The 17,814-nt window shown below is 44.9% G+C and overlaps 1 protein-coding gene across 6 annotated transcripts in view; it reads right to left on the reverse strand.

The window, feature by feature from the left end:
* The window catches only part of ntng2b (netrin g2b), a 55,441-nt gene extending 41,867 nt beyond the window's left edge, over positions 1-13,574 (reverse strand). For 5 of the 6 annotated variants that reach the window (XM_086134692.1, XM_086134696.1, XM_086134695.1 and 2 more), the window contains exons 1-2: positions 13,213-13,558; positions 11,129-11,648 (exon numbers count right to left, since the gene is read on the reverse strand). In XM_086134692.1, coding sequence (XP_085990818.1) covers positions 11,129-11,407 — 279 coding nt within the window. In that variant the 5' untranslated portion in view covers positions 11,408-11,648; positions 13,213-13,558. Of the gene's footprint in view, positions 1-11,128; positions 11,649-13,212 lie in introns of all 6 variants that reach the window. The other variant, XM_086134691.1, reaches the window with a different exon arrangement.
* Between the last annotated feature and the right edge of the window lie 4,240 nt (positions 13,575-17,814).

Consider the following 17,814-nt stretch of genomic DNA (forward strand, 5'->3'; position numbering starts at 1 on the left):
TGGCATGGTTGCAATTGATTGATCTATTCATTCCTTTGCTTGCATTTATCTTGCTGAGGTTGACACCTTTACACCTTGGACTGGTCGCCTTTGGATAAAGGACTACGTTCCCTTAAGAAAAGATGTTATTTGGTTGAGGCATCCATTCAGCGGTTTTATACCTGTTCATGGCCATTTTGGCATTTTAGTACAATAGCTCACAGATTGGATGAAATGCAGTATGATTAGGTTCACAAAATTGATTTGATTTGGTTGGTCCGTCCATTCATTTTCCTTCATTAACCTGTTTGAAGATCTCTTGTGACTCTGGTAACTTTGGACGAGAGTACCCTGAACTGGTCGCCAGTGGATGAAGGGTTAGATTCCCTCCATCCATTTACTCATGTTCAGGATTCAGATTGGAGTCCCATCTGGATTCTCCCCGACACTACGGATTGGTCACCAGTCAGGCTGGAGATTCCAACTTAAAACCACCCGTGCCACCGTGCCAACAGAGGAAATTCTTTTCACTGCCCACACTATTGAATGCGTGTCAGCTACACAGATTCCATCATCCTTTCACTCTGTTACATCCCTAAAATCCTGGGGTGGCCCAGTGCGGATTAGCCGACCTGACGTATTCCTAGCCTGGCGGATATTTCTGGAAAATAGATGTAGCACTCTGCTGTAAGCCAGTTGTCTGACATTTTACATCAGCGCAGAAGTTCAATATTTACACACAGAAATCCCACAGATCCCCGCAGCCGTCTCTCTCTCTCTTTCATTCTCTCCCGGCGCTTCATTTGCGCAATAAAAGATGGCATCGCAATGGTAATGATCATTAACCTCCCCGCGGGTACACTCACAAGGCTGAGAGAGGCCGATTATGATCTCCCAACATTTAGTTACAGCCATTCATTGGATCAAAAGGGGGGCTCTGTAATTGACATTATTTGTGTGGCTGGGTTAATCATCCATCAGTGATTACATCCACCGCAATCATGATTCAACATTTCCACATATTGGAGACTGATTATTTCAAAAGCAATGACACGGGCAGTTTTCCGCTCGACAGGTTTGCTGGCCTAGTACCTGGGATTAAATTTTATGGCGGATGTTATGCTCTTTCTTCTCAGAGCCGCGGCTAATGCAATATTCCTTTTGGATGTTCGCGCTCCCCGCTTAACAAGCTCCTGATGGAGAGTCTTAAAATAACCCTCCTCCCTCTTACTATCATCCGTCCCCATTCCACATTCTTCTGCTGGATTTTTAGCACTACATGATAAGCTATATAGTTTTACGACAGGTTTTTATGGCGCTTTTACATTCCGTTTTACGTCCCTGTGTTTGGCTCAATCCGAAATGTAGAAAGTAGAGCGCTACCCCGACAGAAGTCGCTGATCGAGTGGTACATTGGTCTGACTTCCTTGAAGGTCAAGGTGTAGTCTGCCTTTAAAAAAATGTGAATGGTTTACCAACTTACATCACCAGTTGATTTCATCTTTTACCGTTATAATTAAGGGAACTATTTTTGTTCTTTTTGTAGTGAGCGGCCGCCGTACGCTCAGCAGGCGGCGGCTACTTGAAGATGCACGCAACAACAACACCCAAAGCCAGCTAATGAGCATGACAGTCACAAGAGCTGAGAACGGGAATCTTGGGAGTCTTTTTACCTTCTTTTTACAGAGGTGGCAAAGGCACGGGTTTTGTGAAAGTGAGCTGTCACTCGCACCCAAGGTAGTGGTCTTGGTAGCAAAAGCAAAATTTACAGTGGAACCATACAAGGCCTCAAGGCACGCTCTATCATCTGATTTACTTCAACCGCAGCGAGCGGGAAAAGTGCTGAGTGGAGACAGAAGGAAGTAGCATTTGAGATGATCGAGAATCCTAAAACGATGGAGTGAAAATGCTGCTTTGGCTGCACTGGATGCTCGCCTTCCATCTCATAACATAATTATCGCCCGCGAGCTTAATGCTAACAAAGAATGCAAAATGCAACAATATTTGAACAGTGCCGTAACATAGATATGACCCACAAGCATGTTTTCTTTCTCCTCTGCCAAAAAAGAATCGTATCACTTCATCTTCAATTAGAGTCGTTAAGAACGAAGGCCAAGTCGCACACACCAGCAGGGGCCACAATGAATTAATCACGAAGCACAGATGGTTAATTCTCTTCATTCTATTTGATGTTATCACAAGATGTTTTGATGAAGTACAATATAGAGTGCTATCTTCCCAACCATTTCCAATAAAATGGCCGCCAGCTACGATGTAAAAAAACATGACCACGTAATACAGTGTAAATATGCCAATTACATTTACGATCATCTTTCAATCTGTGGTCCTCGAACTCTGCCATGATTTTGTTGCCGTTTCGGATGATTGTCGAAATCGTTGATTTTGGCAACTCAGCCGAGCTTCGACTCCCTTTCGAAAGTTAGAGACCATTTCAGCCTTCACAGACAGTGAGATTGGCTTCCGTTTACCAGATAGGTTTTCAGATCATGTGACTTGAAGTCAGGACTTTGAAATGTGAACGTTATAGGGGTGGAAAAAGGTTCAACTGTAGAGGTTGTGGAGTTGGGCTAGGGTGAAAAGGTTTAAATGTGTTTTGTTATGCCGTCCACCGGTACTTCTCCTGACCTCGGCTTAGACGTGCGTTTACACACAGCGGACGGGATAAGCTGGCTTGTTGTTCCTGCAGTGACCCTCCACCTACAAATCCTATTGAAAGTGATCCCACTGTCAACTGGCCCAGATAAAGCCTTCCCCCGTCTGACTTTCCTTCCGCATCTAGTGTAGTCGCTGACGTGCACAGACTGTTTTGAACATTGCTTACGTGGCTCCCCCCCCCCGCCCCCCCACCCGGTAATCTACATACTACACAACCCGGTAATCTACATACTTCTATGCAAAGTTTGGTTTGAGTCCATTTCAGGTTTCTATGACCTGAAGAGCCTTCTTCTAATTCAATAGTGATGTCGACAATTGCAGAAAAAAAGGCAATTAGTTACATCATCTGATGAATCGCACTGAGCTCTGTCAATGCTCCTAAAAAAGAAACTCAAGGCAAAAACGGATGTTCTACGTGCCCTGAGTAATCTGTGGTACCTTATGAGCCATTCACTTTGTCAACATTTTTCTTTTTTGTTTTGCCAGAATTTGACTTGGAAGCCACAGCCACTAATGGATTTTCAGATGTTTATTGAATGGGACAAGCAGCCAAACGCACATTGATCAAATGAAAACACTCACAAGGGCCACGAAGGAGGCATTTGTTCGGTCAACTGTGTTAACTATAAGAAAAAAATAGCAGGGGAGGAATGCATGAATGGCTTTTCAATTCATTCGGCTGGCAAAAAAAGGAATTTGCTTCTCGACGAAATTGGTCATCAAAATGAATTAAACTTCAAGGTACCACCCACTGTCATACATAAAAGAATGTACAAATGGATGCCAAATTCTAATGTCTTCAGTTGAAATGAAACATGCTGATTTTCATCAGCCTTATGTGACCTTGTGTGAGAATTAATTATAGTGGATGTGAAGTAATATACTGTATGGGAGGGCGGGGCATTTTTCCCCCCTTTTTTTATGATCCTCCCACACAAGGGACGCAAGGTTGCATTTAAGCCCTTTGTGTGCCCGGCATGTCCTTCGTGTCCTGCTCTGCCAGCATCGCCTCAGGGTATCTATGCCAGGACACACACACACACACACACACACACACACACACACACACACACACACACACACACACACACACACACACACACACACACACACACACATATACTGAGATCCGAGCCAACTGCTGCGGCAGGTGGCCCGCACTGCTAAGCCCCTCCAGCAATTATCCTCCCCGCCATCTCGTCTCCATGACAACAGCCTCCATGATGCCTCGGCCTTAAGCGGACTTCCCGTTCGCGTTGTTTTGAAACAATTGAAAATATGCTTTTTTTAAAAATTGTTTTGAATACACTTTTCTAATTTGCACCTAATACGCACAGAGGCATCTGAAGATATGAGTGACCCGATTTATGCGATTTTAGTTGTTTCAGCTGTTATGGTGGGAGTGAACTCTGCTTACTTCGCAACAAGCAGCAGTTCAGCTCTTTCTTCTTTTTAACATTTTCAATTCTCCAAGAGTATTGAAGCTGTCTGTTACTCTCAGTTAACTCATTCACTCCCAAAGACGTTTTTAAACGTCTTTTCAGACTTGGTCTAGAATTGGCTGGTACTGAATGAGTTAAAGTTCGCTGTCAAACTGAACATGAATCCAACTCATTGTGTGTTTAAAGCAACCATATCATTTTGCTTTAAAGTCTGCCATTTTATTTTAATGCATAAGAATAAGAAATAAATGTTGAAAAAACACATTTTGTTGAATAAACACCAATGCACCTTTCGAACCCAACTGTGATGGGGTTAAAGCTGCAAAATAGACAAAGTATATATTCTAATTGTCATTTTTATTATTTTTTTAAATATCATCTTATCCGGGCTACGCTAACATGTACACCTGGCCGGTGGTGAAACAGCATTCCTCTCCTTCCTTCATCCCTTTGCCATCTCAGCCACTTCCGGAACGTTCTATAAGTTATATGACCAGCAAGGGGAATAAAGTGTATAAGGGACGCTGAGCAAACACACAATATATTTTGTTTTGGGATGGAGGGCGGGGGGGGGGGCATCAAGTGAAATGACCCTCCCGTTAAAAAGGGCTCAGAGGGGCTAAGGCAAAGGATATTGCCTTTTCATTTATGACGCTCATCTTTTATCTTGTGAGATGTTTTCAAGCAGAGAATGCCGCATATGAGTATGTTATCTAGGCTAAACAAATATTTAGTGCACTTTTCATTACCTGCAAATAATTTGCAAGTTGGCACGCAGATGGCGCTCATCTTTACTTTGGGGGATTTGAACGGGCACTGAAACTGAAAGTCTGTCGGATGCGAGCTTAATTTGCCGTGCTCTTTTACTGTGTTGGATAAAACTCAATTCAAATCAGCATTTTTTTGAGTATAACTAAACGGTGGGACAGAGAAGGTATTGTAGCTTATTTTATGATTCACTGATTATTGTGTTTTATTTATCTTCCACTTGACAAATGCTCTTTGAATAAAAAAGCTATGAGCCGATTGATTTGGAAAAAAAATATCCCAACTTTCTTTTTGGCCGCTTGATGCTTAGTGGAGTAGAGATATCAATTACAGGCAGAGAGCATTTGACATTTATGTAATATTTTGTCTTAGTAGTTTACAACAGAGAGAAAAATTGGCAAAAATCTGGTGATTTTTTTTTCCCCTGATTTTTTTTGGGGGTGGGGATGAGGGGGGTGTTTGAATGGAATCATCTTATGGCTTATGTAATGTCTAAAAAAAACAACAACCTGCAAAAATCTGCTGACTTTGAACTGGCCAGCCAATTAATCGGTCGTCTCCTAACTAATACTCAGACTAATGAAAACGAACTTAAAAGCGTTTTTGAAAAAAGACCAACGATTAAAAACTGACAAATATGTTTGTAGAAGACCTAATTAAAACTAACTGGATTTCAAAAACAAAACTCAAAACGAATGGAAAACTACAATGAAAAAAAAAATCCCTGCCAGCCCAAAGTCAGGTCCTCGGCATCGACCCGGTTCCCTCCCCACTGCGAGCCGTCAGCAAAAAACACCCCCAGCACCGTGCCATACAGTGTGCGTAAGGCCCTGTGGCCGATCCCTCTTAGTCCTGCCTCGCTTAGGCACAAATCTCACTTAGAACTATCCTCGCATTATGCCAACACTTCACATTGGAAGCTGCATCCCTTCCCATCCTCCCAGTCCACCGTGGGAGGGTGCACATTAGGACGCTATCAGTCCCCCCCCTCCTCTCCAGCCACCCTCCAAGTTCGCCGCTGGGCTTGGGACTGCCCTTTCACGCGGCCTTGAAGGCCCACAGCTGGCCTGGCGGGGGGCCCGTGCAGGGTCGGCGGCAGGTAGCGTGGCCCCTGGCCCAGTCTGAGAAGAGCCCATCCACTCCACCAGCTGTCATCGTCCTCCCCGTTAGTTTCCTTTGCTTCCTCCCCTTTCCTGTCTCTCTTTCTCTCTCTCTCTATTTCCCCTCTCATGTCTATTTTTAGAGCTTCTAAAACAGGCGTTGTGGAGCAGGGAGGTGTGTTGTTTTTGTCTCTGAGACGGGACCGACGCACGCGCTAATGTTCCCGCAACAGCCCGTTGGCATCTGCTGGGCTGGAGCTGGAGGAAAACGCAGCATGGGAAGATTGGCCTTCAAAGACCAAATAACGAGCAGTGTTCTTGAAGGCCTTATAACGTTGTTTTGTATTGACTCGATGGTATTGCGTGGTGAAGCTCGGCTCTTGGACGCTACAAGCCAACGTCGCGCCCTGCGCAACGCACGCCAGCGGCTCGGAAGGAGAATGTGTTCAATTCTAGTTTGATTTTAGTAATGTAAGGACTTACAGAAGTACGTTCTTACATTTCTATAAGTCTCATGTATCATTCGTCGAGCAGCATCGAGAAAATCATTTTCAACTTAAAATAGCAATACAAACATCATCCGCGTCATCATGATCTGCAGAGGTTGAATTAAATGAATTTGTTGTTTTCCGCAAAAATATTAAAAAAAAGAACATAGGTACATACTAGCTACATACTAGCGCTAGGCAAATATGCTAACACTGTGACCTCCCTATTAATGACTGATTAGATTGCTGAGTATGCTTAGTAGTTTTTTTAAAACATGTTTTTACTATATAAAGGCAAGTCCAAATTTAGTTACACTCAAGTTCCTGCCAAGTGAAAATAAATGTCTTCTAAATTTGACACATTCAACAGCCAACCAACTTTGAATGATTACAAGAAAATCAAAATACCGGTAGTAAAAAATAATCCTCGCTGCTGTGGGTGCATCCGCTAAATGTGCTGAAACCACTGCAGTCAATCGAATGCCACTTCTGTAAGCTTGCCAAGCAACAACGAGGCACTCTAAAGTGGCCGTGCCAGCACAAGGCCTCAGTGAACCATGCGGGCGGTCAAGTCGGAATTTAAAAAAATAAAATAAAAAATCCTGCGTCCTCGCAATTCACACCAGGTGCTCATATATCACTGGGCTTCAAATTTAGCCACGCCCAAATATCAGACAAACAATGCTTTATCTTCAACCTTCTGTCCTGCGTGCAATAGGTTTCAGTTTTTGCACATTTTCAATTATCTTTGGACATGCCTCATGTCTGACACAAATCTCTAAATTCACTTTTCAGGATGGTTTAAGATAAGATCAAAGAGGTGCTCTTGATTAAAAAACCCTAGTAATCCGCTTTTGACTAATGCTTGTATTCCCTTATTGTAGGAATGCAAAATCATATTGAAGCTTATCCATTTCTGCGAGCTATTGACGTCATTTTAACTCCCATCATCCGCAGCACAGTACAGTAGCAACTCCAAAGCTTTCTGCCGCCGCTCCCTCGCATCGACAGAAGCCAGCACACGGAACACGCTGGCCCCGCGTGGCAGAGCTTGTTGCACTCGCGGCGTAAAAGAAGAAAAAAAAATAACGAGAGAAATCGGAAAAAAAAAAAGAAACCTCCCCATGGAGAAAGTACAGTAAAGCGAAAGAAAGCAGGCGGGGATAGCGCACCATCACATCAAAAACTCCCTGAATCCTCTCCAGTTTTTAGGAACACGTTGTCACCGGGTGAAGGTGGAAAGTGAGAGGCGGGGGAAAACAAAAATAATTTTGCATCTTTCTCCGCAGTCGCTTATGTGAAGTTATTAAAGACGAGCAGCTCTGCCCATAGGGTGATTCCCCCCACTCGTTTTTTCTGTGCCCCAAGTTTCCCCTGGATTTGTAGGATTGCATGCAAATGTATGGCAGTTAAATAAGTAGCACAACTTTTCTGTTCAGCTGCCAAATCCTTCAGACGGGGAAATGAAGAGTGCGAGAGGGCGAAAGGCTTCACAGTAGACAAATAGATCAGATAAATGGACCTTCCCTGACGTGTGCACACTTTAATTAATCATCTGATCGAGTGACGAATGGCGCCGATCAGATTTGAATGCAAAAAAGTGGATTGAGACAAGCTTTTGGACAAATATCCTACACCAACATCTATATATCAATATTGTACCGTAGAGAATCAATCATCCCCCCCCCAATCCCTCCCTCCAAAATGATATTTAAAAAACCCATTTAAAACAAAAATTTAAATAAATCAGAGTAATCCGAATTACAGGATTAATAACGATGGCAGGTCAGCACACTTGAGCGAACGAGCTGTCATGTCATATTTTACCGAGCCGATCAATGATGTCATTGATCGATAGGCAAATGATGAAAATGGATTGAGTCACACCATTACTGTCATTGCTAGTTTAAGAAGTCAAGTGTCAAATGTTACTTTGTGTTGGATGTTGACTGTTGATAGCACCGATTTCAATGAAAGAAATTGTGTATTGGGGCATACAGTCCTCTCTTAACGTTTTTCTCAGCAACGTTGGACTTCAGAGTTCGAGAATGAAGCAGATTGTTCAAACTTTGTTACTAAACCATGTTTTCTGATGTGAAACATTGGTAGGACAGATTTTAAGGCAAACAAAAAAAAAAAGCAGACTGAGAGTCATAAGGTTTATTTGGCAACACAGGACTGAAGAACTTGAGAATGGAGCCGACCATGTTAATCATCCAAATGTTGGAAGTCAAAAATGACACCTTAAACGGCCAAACGAGGCGATAGGAGATGAGCTCACTGCATCTCCATTCCTTGAAGTCGATTATCAGACATACTGTGAAAGTTTTCTTTTTTTGGCAAAAGAGGCGTTCAGATGGTAGTCATAAATTAGTCAGCGAATGAGGCCCACTCATCGCGCCTCACCTGCCAAAGAAAGTGTCGTCGCTCAGCTTCTCCAGCCCCGCGCATCGCCGCCGCCTTCGCCTCAGCCACCAGACGCTTCCGACGCAAAGTTTAAAGCGCTGACTCGGATCCCACTCCTTCCCGTCCCGTTCCGTCCCATCCCGCCCTCCCATCATCTCATCAAGCCCGGTGGCGCACTCTCCGTGGATGGGCCATCGTCGGGCCGGGCCGACCCTTGTAAGGAAGCCCATTAAGGAGCCCATCAATATTTAATCTGAGCTCACTCGGAAGCAGAATTGCAGAACTTTCCAGACCCGAGCCATTAGGGGGCAGATGTCAATACGTCACCGCCGTCTTGGGCTACAAGCCCGCCCTCCCCGCCCACCCTTCCCTTCTCCGGAGGAGTCATCCGAGAGGCTTTCTGGAGACTTGTTTCCGCTTCGTCTACATGAAACAAATCATTAACCATTAGGTGTCCGCCACTTCCTGTCGGATGCGAACGACTGCGGAACCCTCACGAGACGGGAGATGACGGCTTGTTTGTTCACGCAAAACCCACGATGCTATTCTTGTTTTCAGACTTTTTGGGCTCACAGCTGACGAAACGGGTCAGGTGACTTTCTGCCGACGTGTAGCTGCTTAATTCTCGTCCATAAAGCTTGAATATATGAATACTTGAGCTGCGAGGAGGGTGGAGGGCTGGCCCGCAGGCTGGGGCGCGTTAAATATTGCTGACATCTTAACGAGTTTGCCAACCGAGGTTTGTCCTTCATTGTCCTTGCCGCACAGTCAACCAAAAAAAAAAAAAAGGTTCCATCTCGGCATTTTAGTGTCAACATCACAGTGAACCGAGCCCAGGTGCGAATTGCAAAAATCTTGCAAAGTGGTTTATTTTAGAAACTTGGCCAGTTAATCTGTGTGTTGTCATTTACAGCAGCTCCTAGTGAAGTTTTCATTCTGTATTTGTGCGTTTGACTTGTTGTCCCCCTTCGATAAATAGCTGAATGTGCACCTTATATCACTATCCGCCACTGCGTGGCAAAAAAAAAAAAAAAAAAATTCTTAAAATAAAAGATTGCAGATGAAATCTGGAAAGTATCATGGGCATAAACGAGGAACTGTGATAAAGTGGGGGAACACTGTCATGGATTTGCAAGCAGCACCCCATTAGACGGACACAATGCCAACTCGTTGCACTTATGTCATCGCGCTAGCTAAGAACCCTAGAGATCTTAATTAAATCACCTTTGCCTGCGTGTCGTTTAAGCTTCCTGCTTATTTTCCATGGTGGGAAATAAGCACGTGTAAATACTTTGTGACTCTGCTTAAGTGGAGTTTTCTGGTATCTGTACTCTACTTGCATGAACGACGGTGGCAACAGATTTGTCGAAGCAAGATTCCCTTTCCGTGGCTGTTTTTAAGATGTTCATAAAAAAGGGAAATTGTTTTGTTTTTATTTTTTGTTTTCATTTCATGTACACAATTGACAGTAAAAATAGTTTCCGTCAAGTCCCTGTAACGTGAAAGTAGAAAACGTATTCTAGGTGACGAGAGGCGCTAGCCACGAGCTAGCTGACAAACTAACACATTTAGTGGGTTCCTCTCGTTTGGTGGGGCTCATCGATGACTTCACCTCCTCGCTTGGGGAATTTAAACGACGACTCCACGCTGTTTCATAAACTGTGGCATCAAGAGAGGATGGATATTTTTGGGGCGTGGACATGGCTGCTAGCTAACGGCGCGGTGAAGTTGTGTTGGATGATAATTGATGCAAATGAAGGCACTCAAGTTCTGATTTAATGGGGGCGGGCGACTCTTGCCAGATACAGAAGTGCATTTCTTGGCACCCTTTCAGCCCCCCCCTCACCCCCTCTAATCACCCCCCCTCCAAAAAAAACAGTTGAATGCTCTAACAATTCCGTACGACATAGTTCTCCTTTTTCTGCCCATTTTCAGCATTTATCTTACATGATTTTAATACATCTCTGACTTCTTTAATCTAGAACAGCAGGTCTGTCCTTCTATTTTTATACTTATGTACCAGTCCTTCTCCTTTCACAAGAGATTTTGAAGTAGGTATACTTCTATTTAAGTACAGAGTGTGAGTACCTTGAGTGGAACTGCGATGGGTGTGCCCGAGAATCATGTTTTCTTCAGTCACACTCACCTAAGCACCCAAAGCCCCCCCCCCCACCACTGCATGCCACTGCCCCCCCCCCCCCCCCCCCCCCCCCCCCCCCCGAGCCATGCCCTTAGAGCTCTCTCGACTTCTCATGCAGCAAAAACTCACCAGGGTGCAAAACCTCTCGGGCGGGTTCCCGCACGTGACGCCGGGCGGGTCCACCTTGATCCTCATGTAGTCCTTCATGGACTCGGCCCGAGGCTGGCACGCGTAATGCTCCCACACGGAGCCGTCATCCGTGCTCACCAGAGACTTGCACAGCTCGTACTGGCCCCCCAGCGCGGAGGCCGAGCAGTGCAGCAGCAAGAGCGCTACCCAAAGGAGCATGGCAGGCGGGGTGGCGGTCGGGGCTCGGTGGAGGGGCGACGCGCATGGGGTGCCGATCATAGGGAGACGTCGGGCATCCTCGGTTGACTTTCACTGGCCGATGAAGAAGTGACTGCAAATGTCCCCCGGAACGGATCCGGGACACTCTTCCTTTCTTGATTGGGCTTTCGGGGTCTGCTTTTGGGGAATGATCCTGGCGTGCACTTTAACCATAGTGCCGCCGGGAGTGCGGGATGGCGTTCACACAGTTACGTGCCTCAAAGCCGAGGTTAGGGCCGTGTCTCCGGCCCTCTTGATTGTCCTGCAGGGTGGAACATGAACAAATTTTCACAACTTAACAAATTCTGTCAATTCGCGCCACATAACAAGTGCTCTCCTCTTGTGCTTCATACATGAAGAAAATTGTCTTGTCTATCGATCCATCCATCCATCCACTTTGACTGTGACTGACTGACATAAGCAAGTGGGCAAGTGACTTGTGCTCTGCGTGGAAGACTTCTCAGTGGAATTTGACGCCACAAAGGCACTTTAGATGCTGGCAACTTGGCAAACAAAGTGATGGAAAGCGAGACCATCCGAGCTTTATTTATGACGTTAGAGTTGTGATGATTCTAACTTGAGGAGCGGTCGTAAGCCACTGCGTTGATTGTACTTCAAAGTCTGTCGACTGTTGTGCGGTTAGCAGCATTTGGCTTTCTAAATTAGTGTTTACAAAATAGTTGACGTTGTGATTTTACCACAAAATACTGTTGATGTTTTTTGCCATCGTGCACACAAGAAATACACGCAAAATAATACTAAAACCAATAAAACTAAACTAAAACATTTTTGGAAAACCTAAAACTTAATTAAAACTAACAAACCCGTTCTGAAAACTAATTAGAGCTAACTAAATGTAAAAGAAACAAAATAAAAAGTACAATGAAAAATCCCAAACTATTCTAACCTTTGGTAGCGTCACTGGACTCCATAATGACGACAATTTTATCAGTCGCCAAGCGCAAATACATTTTTTACATTTGCACAATTGACACGGAGGAAGAAGTGTGGCTCAAGTCGCTGGCACCGCCCATAAGTGGTAGACATCGAGTCCATCTCCTGTCGCAAGAGCATTTAATGATTTAAAGAGGGGCTGTGAAAGAGTATGCTCGAGGAATTAAACTAAAAGCACTTAAAGGAGTTTATAAAATCATGATGAATATGTGTGGGCGAAAGGCGCATACTTTGTATTTTTCATGTGTTTATGTGGAGAGTATGCATCTATTTTAGATTGTAGATGCAATTAATTGTGAAGGGATCGGATTTAGACAACTTGTTCCTACTCTTTTTTGGGGGGGGGGGGATACACTGTGTTTTGGTATACGACTTTTTTTGTACTGTGTGTTAGAAAACAAAAATGGTTATTCACTCAAAAAAAATATCATCCATTTCGTACAGAGGTGACCAAAATGAGGCCCACAGTCCAATTGTGGTCCGTCTTCAATTTTCCTGCGGCTTCCAATAAAACTGGCATTTAACAGGAGATGGAACTTAAATTTAAAAAAAAAAATGCAGGAGTGGGCTCCGTTTTTATGTTGAAAAAAATGGGATCCTCCCTTTTGATAAATGTAAGAATTTCAACGTGGCCGTTGCATCTTTGCTCTTTTTTTCCTGTGAAAAGTTTAGACAGCGCTGATTTCAACTGAAAAGGGGACTTCCCCGAAAAACCCCCCTTTACCACCCCCACCCCAACGCCCTACTTTACTGAGCACGTGGAGATACTTGTGTGTCTTCATTCAATCCAATTCGGATCAGTACCGTAAACTGTCTCGTGGGTCTTCGCCCCCGGAATGAAAAAGTCAAGCAAGTGCTCCGTCATCACTTACTAGTCGCGCGCATCCGCGGGACGGTCGCCGTCCTCCCCTCTCCTGGCGGGACCGGCGCCGATCATCCGCTGTTGGTTCCTGTCAGTCATGAAGAAGAAAAATCCAAATGAAAATTTAAAAAAAAATGTCTTTTGCTCACACGGGCGAGGATGTCCTCGACGGCGCAAAAAGGAGTATCAAAAAGTAGAAAATGTTGACTCGGAGGGGAAGGCTGCTCGTCGTCTTCCTCCTCCCCTCCCGCTTTCTCTCTCTCTCTCCTTACCGTGCCTCCTCTTCTTCCTGCTTCTCTTGCACACTTTACGAGCTTTACTCGGGATGCTGAAGGGCGCTCACTCCCTCACTCGCCCATCCCCCCCGCCCCTCTCCCTCTCTCTCTCGCTTTCTCTCTATCTCTCTAATACCCAACTCAAATCCTTCTGCTAGTCACTTTCAATCACTATCCGGTCCTCACGCCCCGGGCCCCGCCCACGTTCTCATTCAGCAAGGGCGGTGCACCCTGCCCGGTCCCCATCCCAGGTGGTCCCGAGCTGCACCGACGTAAAGTGTGCACAGGCTTCTGCCGCACGCATGCACACCTCCTCCTCACAGATGTCTTTTTTTCCTACCCCACCCACACCCCCTGCTCCCTCCCCACCCCCTCGCATAATGACCTTATCTAACACATCTTTTTACACTTGCGAAAATGATATGAATACATTAGCTTTTGGGTGGTAATATAACAGAGCGGTGTAATAATATTGTGGTTCAAAGTTGCAGAGGTGAGCACCCCCCCTCCCCTTTTCCACACACACACACAGACACACACACACACGCACGCACACACACACACACACTAAATGCAAATCACAGCCGCGCTAATAACTTTGTAGGATCTCATTCAAAAAAATGTAGTAGAAAACTTTTCAAACCTATTATGAATGACAATAACTGTCAAATGATTTTTTTCATTGGTATGATTTCATTTAAAAAATGGATGTTGTATGAATATTAAGGACTGTAGAACTTCATACAATAAAGGATTGCACAATAGTACGTAAAAATGTGTATAATATCTATAATAAATAATATGCATCTATCCATTTTCTGATCAGCTTATCCTCATAAGGGTTGAGGGGCATGCCCGAGCCTATCCCTGCCTTCTTCGGGCAGGAGGCGGCGTATACGCCCTTAACTGGTTGCCAGCCAATCGCACGTCACACATACACACATAGACGAACAACCATCCGCGCTCACACCTTTGGGACAATTAAGAATGTTCCATTTACTTGCCACGCTCATTGGAACATGGGAGGAACCGCAGTACCCAGAGAAAAGCCACACAGGTACGGAGAGAACATACCAACTCCATGCAGGGAGGCCAGAGCTGGAATTCAAACCTGTACCTGCCATCGGACCCCCGCCACCCCTCAAAAAAACCCCAAAAAAACAACCGGACTTACCTCTCGCTGCCTGGAAGCTTGAGTTAACTTTCTGGATCTTTGCTTCACTTGCGATTTGCCGGCCACCAGTCCAATGCCACCATACAGTGCCACCGTACCTAATCAAATGCCCCTCCTTGTATATTTAAATGGAGTCATATTTCATGCCTTTTGTTCCCCATATTGGCCAGATATGAATCAGACTGCGCGCCACCTGTCGTAACGTGTGCTTCAAACAGGAAACGGCACACGCACCACACACACTACACGCATGTCGTGGTTTCCTAGCAACTCCTAGTTAGAAGTTTCATCTTGGAACCCGTGCTCTCTTCACCTATATCAGGTGCATTCGCCGCCCAAGGTGAGCCAAAAATAGCTCCCCAGTGACCCCCAAAAAAACACACACACACACACACACACGCTTCGTTCCGACAAGCCAGGCCTGTTGAGGCAGTCGGCATTGACACTACCCTCTTGCACTTTTTTTTTTTTAACCCATAACTTTCATTCTCATGTTTCTGGCAATGTGTGGAAAATTTGGATCTGATAAGACGGTGTCACATGGGAAAATTGGTTCGCAAACATGGCATGAGCTGTTCAGGAAGTGAGAAGAAAAAAAGAATGTGAAAAGTCCTGTTACTTCAACTCAGCTTATGGACATTGCCATGACCTGAATAACTGAGAACCTAAATAAACATAATTTTTAGCTAGCATGATTAATGAAATTGTGACCCAAAAATTCTATTAGGGTAACAATATTCTTTATCCCCTGCAAAGGACTTTTTTGTTGTTTTTCATTTACAGTGGACGGGGTCGGGGCCATGTGAACCAAGCCCTGTCAATCCACATATAAATTGAGGCCCATTGTAAATGCACCCCCCCCCCCCAAAAAAATTATGTTTAAAAATATACTGTATATTTTTAATATTAGGGGAAAATGTGTGAATGTATCAATGTGTTCCAAATTGCATTTATGCAGATCCACTGTGTAGATAATATACTGCCCCATAGTGGCCAAAACGCAGACAAAGCATGGAGTCACGATACAAATAAAATACTGCAACGTGCCATTTTTCTTACTTAAATAACACCCCAGGAATTTTTGTTCCTAATTTATGGTGCTTGAATGCGGATGTTACTGTACCCTTCAGAGGTGGTGTGCGTGTGAAAGGCACCTCCGCAAGGTTTGCATCGATCACCCATCGTGCGAGGACACAGACGTGGAGGCATAGTGACCGGCCAATTGCTCCACACAGGAGACCTGACACACACACGCATACAGAAAAGTTGTCTGTGTTTAAATTGCATGCATCAGGCGTAGCGGCATACTGAGCAGTGTATTTTTTTTGTTTGTTTTTTGTGTCATCGTCCTGTTAACAAATGATTTGAATGTGACTAAATTCATGTCAAATACTATTAAGGGGTGACATTGCAAAATGTTTTCAGCACAGTGTCGCAGTGGGCAAGGCTTTTTGCTGTTTCACTCATGTAGCTTTCCGGCAGACGTCACCGCCTCCCGTAAGACGAGACCTTGTAGGCAGGATCCAGAAAATTCATGAAATGAAAATCCATGAATGATTGGTCACATATTTCTGCTTGCTTGGAACAGCCTTTTACTGTTTCCCCGTGTCACTGTCTTGTATATGTCACACAGACACAAAATAAGGGTGGAGGAGAGGAGCCCCTTTCACACTGCTCATTGTTTTCCCAGCGTCTATATGTGGGCTCTATTTTCATCGATGGGCGCACGTCTTCATTTTTCTGCCGGTGCGAGTGTGGTTCACCATGTCTGGGAATTTGTCAGCCCACACTGTGGCTTTCTGTCATTTTCAGCATATTGAAGGCGTTTTCTATTAAACGCCTTGGCGCACATGACAATTTGGTGACAGAAAGTAGATGAGACTTTAGACCAGGGAAACGCAGGTCTAAGTTGTGGCGCATGTGGTGTAACTGATGGATTTGATCAAGGCTCACGCAGACAAATTCTGCTCTCCACTGATAGGTGTGGTGGATGTCATCGTATTTCATTCATAAAAATGACTACAGCGTGCATCGAACCCTCTGAATCGTTGTAGAAATAAAATCATAGAACATAACAAAAAAACAAACAAACATTGAATATAAAGGGAATGAGAGGAGTTGCTTTGATTAGCCAGGAATCAAATCTGCTGTGTTCACACCCACAATGCCGCAAACTCCCCTGTGTAACAGCACTTGTCTAGGAAAATTCCAAAAGGAAGAAAATTCCACCCAGGCGTATTCTTATACTGCACTTGTCAGGAATATAGGGCCCTAAGTGAGTATGTTCAGACTTTAGGGGTAGTTCCCGAGCCATCACAGATAACGCGGTATTTACCCGCCTTTAGCCCGTCACACAACCAATTGACGGCTCTTTTCCATCTCCAGCAGTAGTACATCTTTCAATCACTTCAAATGCGACTGTGTAAATTGGTCCAGTGAATTGGTGATAGTGCGACTCTATTGACGATGACACCGGTATCAGATTTACTGCCTGTCGTACAGCTGCAAAGTGTCGTGCGCACCCCCACACACACACTGCACCCCCAAGGAGAACGGGAGATTTACCGTCCTGGCGGCCGCCATGCTAACAGCGCTTCAGCCATTATGTCCTTCATTAAACGAGCTGCCGAGGAGAGAGTGAGATTTATTCCGGTGCTCTCGGGTCAAGCGGGTTACAGTTCCTCCCGTCGGCTGCGACGGCTTTGTGTTGACTTTGAGAGCTTGGGAGGTGGGAGGTGCGATCGCGGGGGCGGAATAAATCCAGCTGGATCGATAGCAGCGTTTGGTCGCATTGATCTGCTCACCCCGCCCAAAAAGGTTCTGACCCTGCTGCCACGTCACCTGCGGATGTTAGGCATTCATCTAAGCTGCACAAACTGCCTGCCCAGTCGACTGGAACTGACTGTTGCGTGTGCGAGAAAGGTCAAGTGATGTCATCATTTAGGGCAGGAAGTGGCTCTTTAGCCTCTGCTTGTGAAAAGCACTCCGTGTCACATTGTTCTGATTAAATAGGTAAATTTCCCAAGGTAGTTAACAAAGTCATCACCGAAGATGCAACATTTAGCATGCTTAGCCCCTTTCACACTGCCTGTAAAAGCTGCCATTTATAGCGGTTGTGTATCAACATTTATTTTCCGCCTTCGGAGGTCGTATCAGATTTGTA

Source organism: Hippocampus guttulatus, chromosome 17 (assembly GCF_054856545.1).
Source record: "Hippocampus guttulatus isolate MCC_2025c chromosome 17, RoL_Hgut_1.0, whole genome shotgun sequence".
Lineage (NCBI taxonomy): Eukaryota > Metazoa > Chordata > Actinopteri > Syngnathiformes > Syngnathidae > Hippocampus > Hippocampus guttulatus.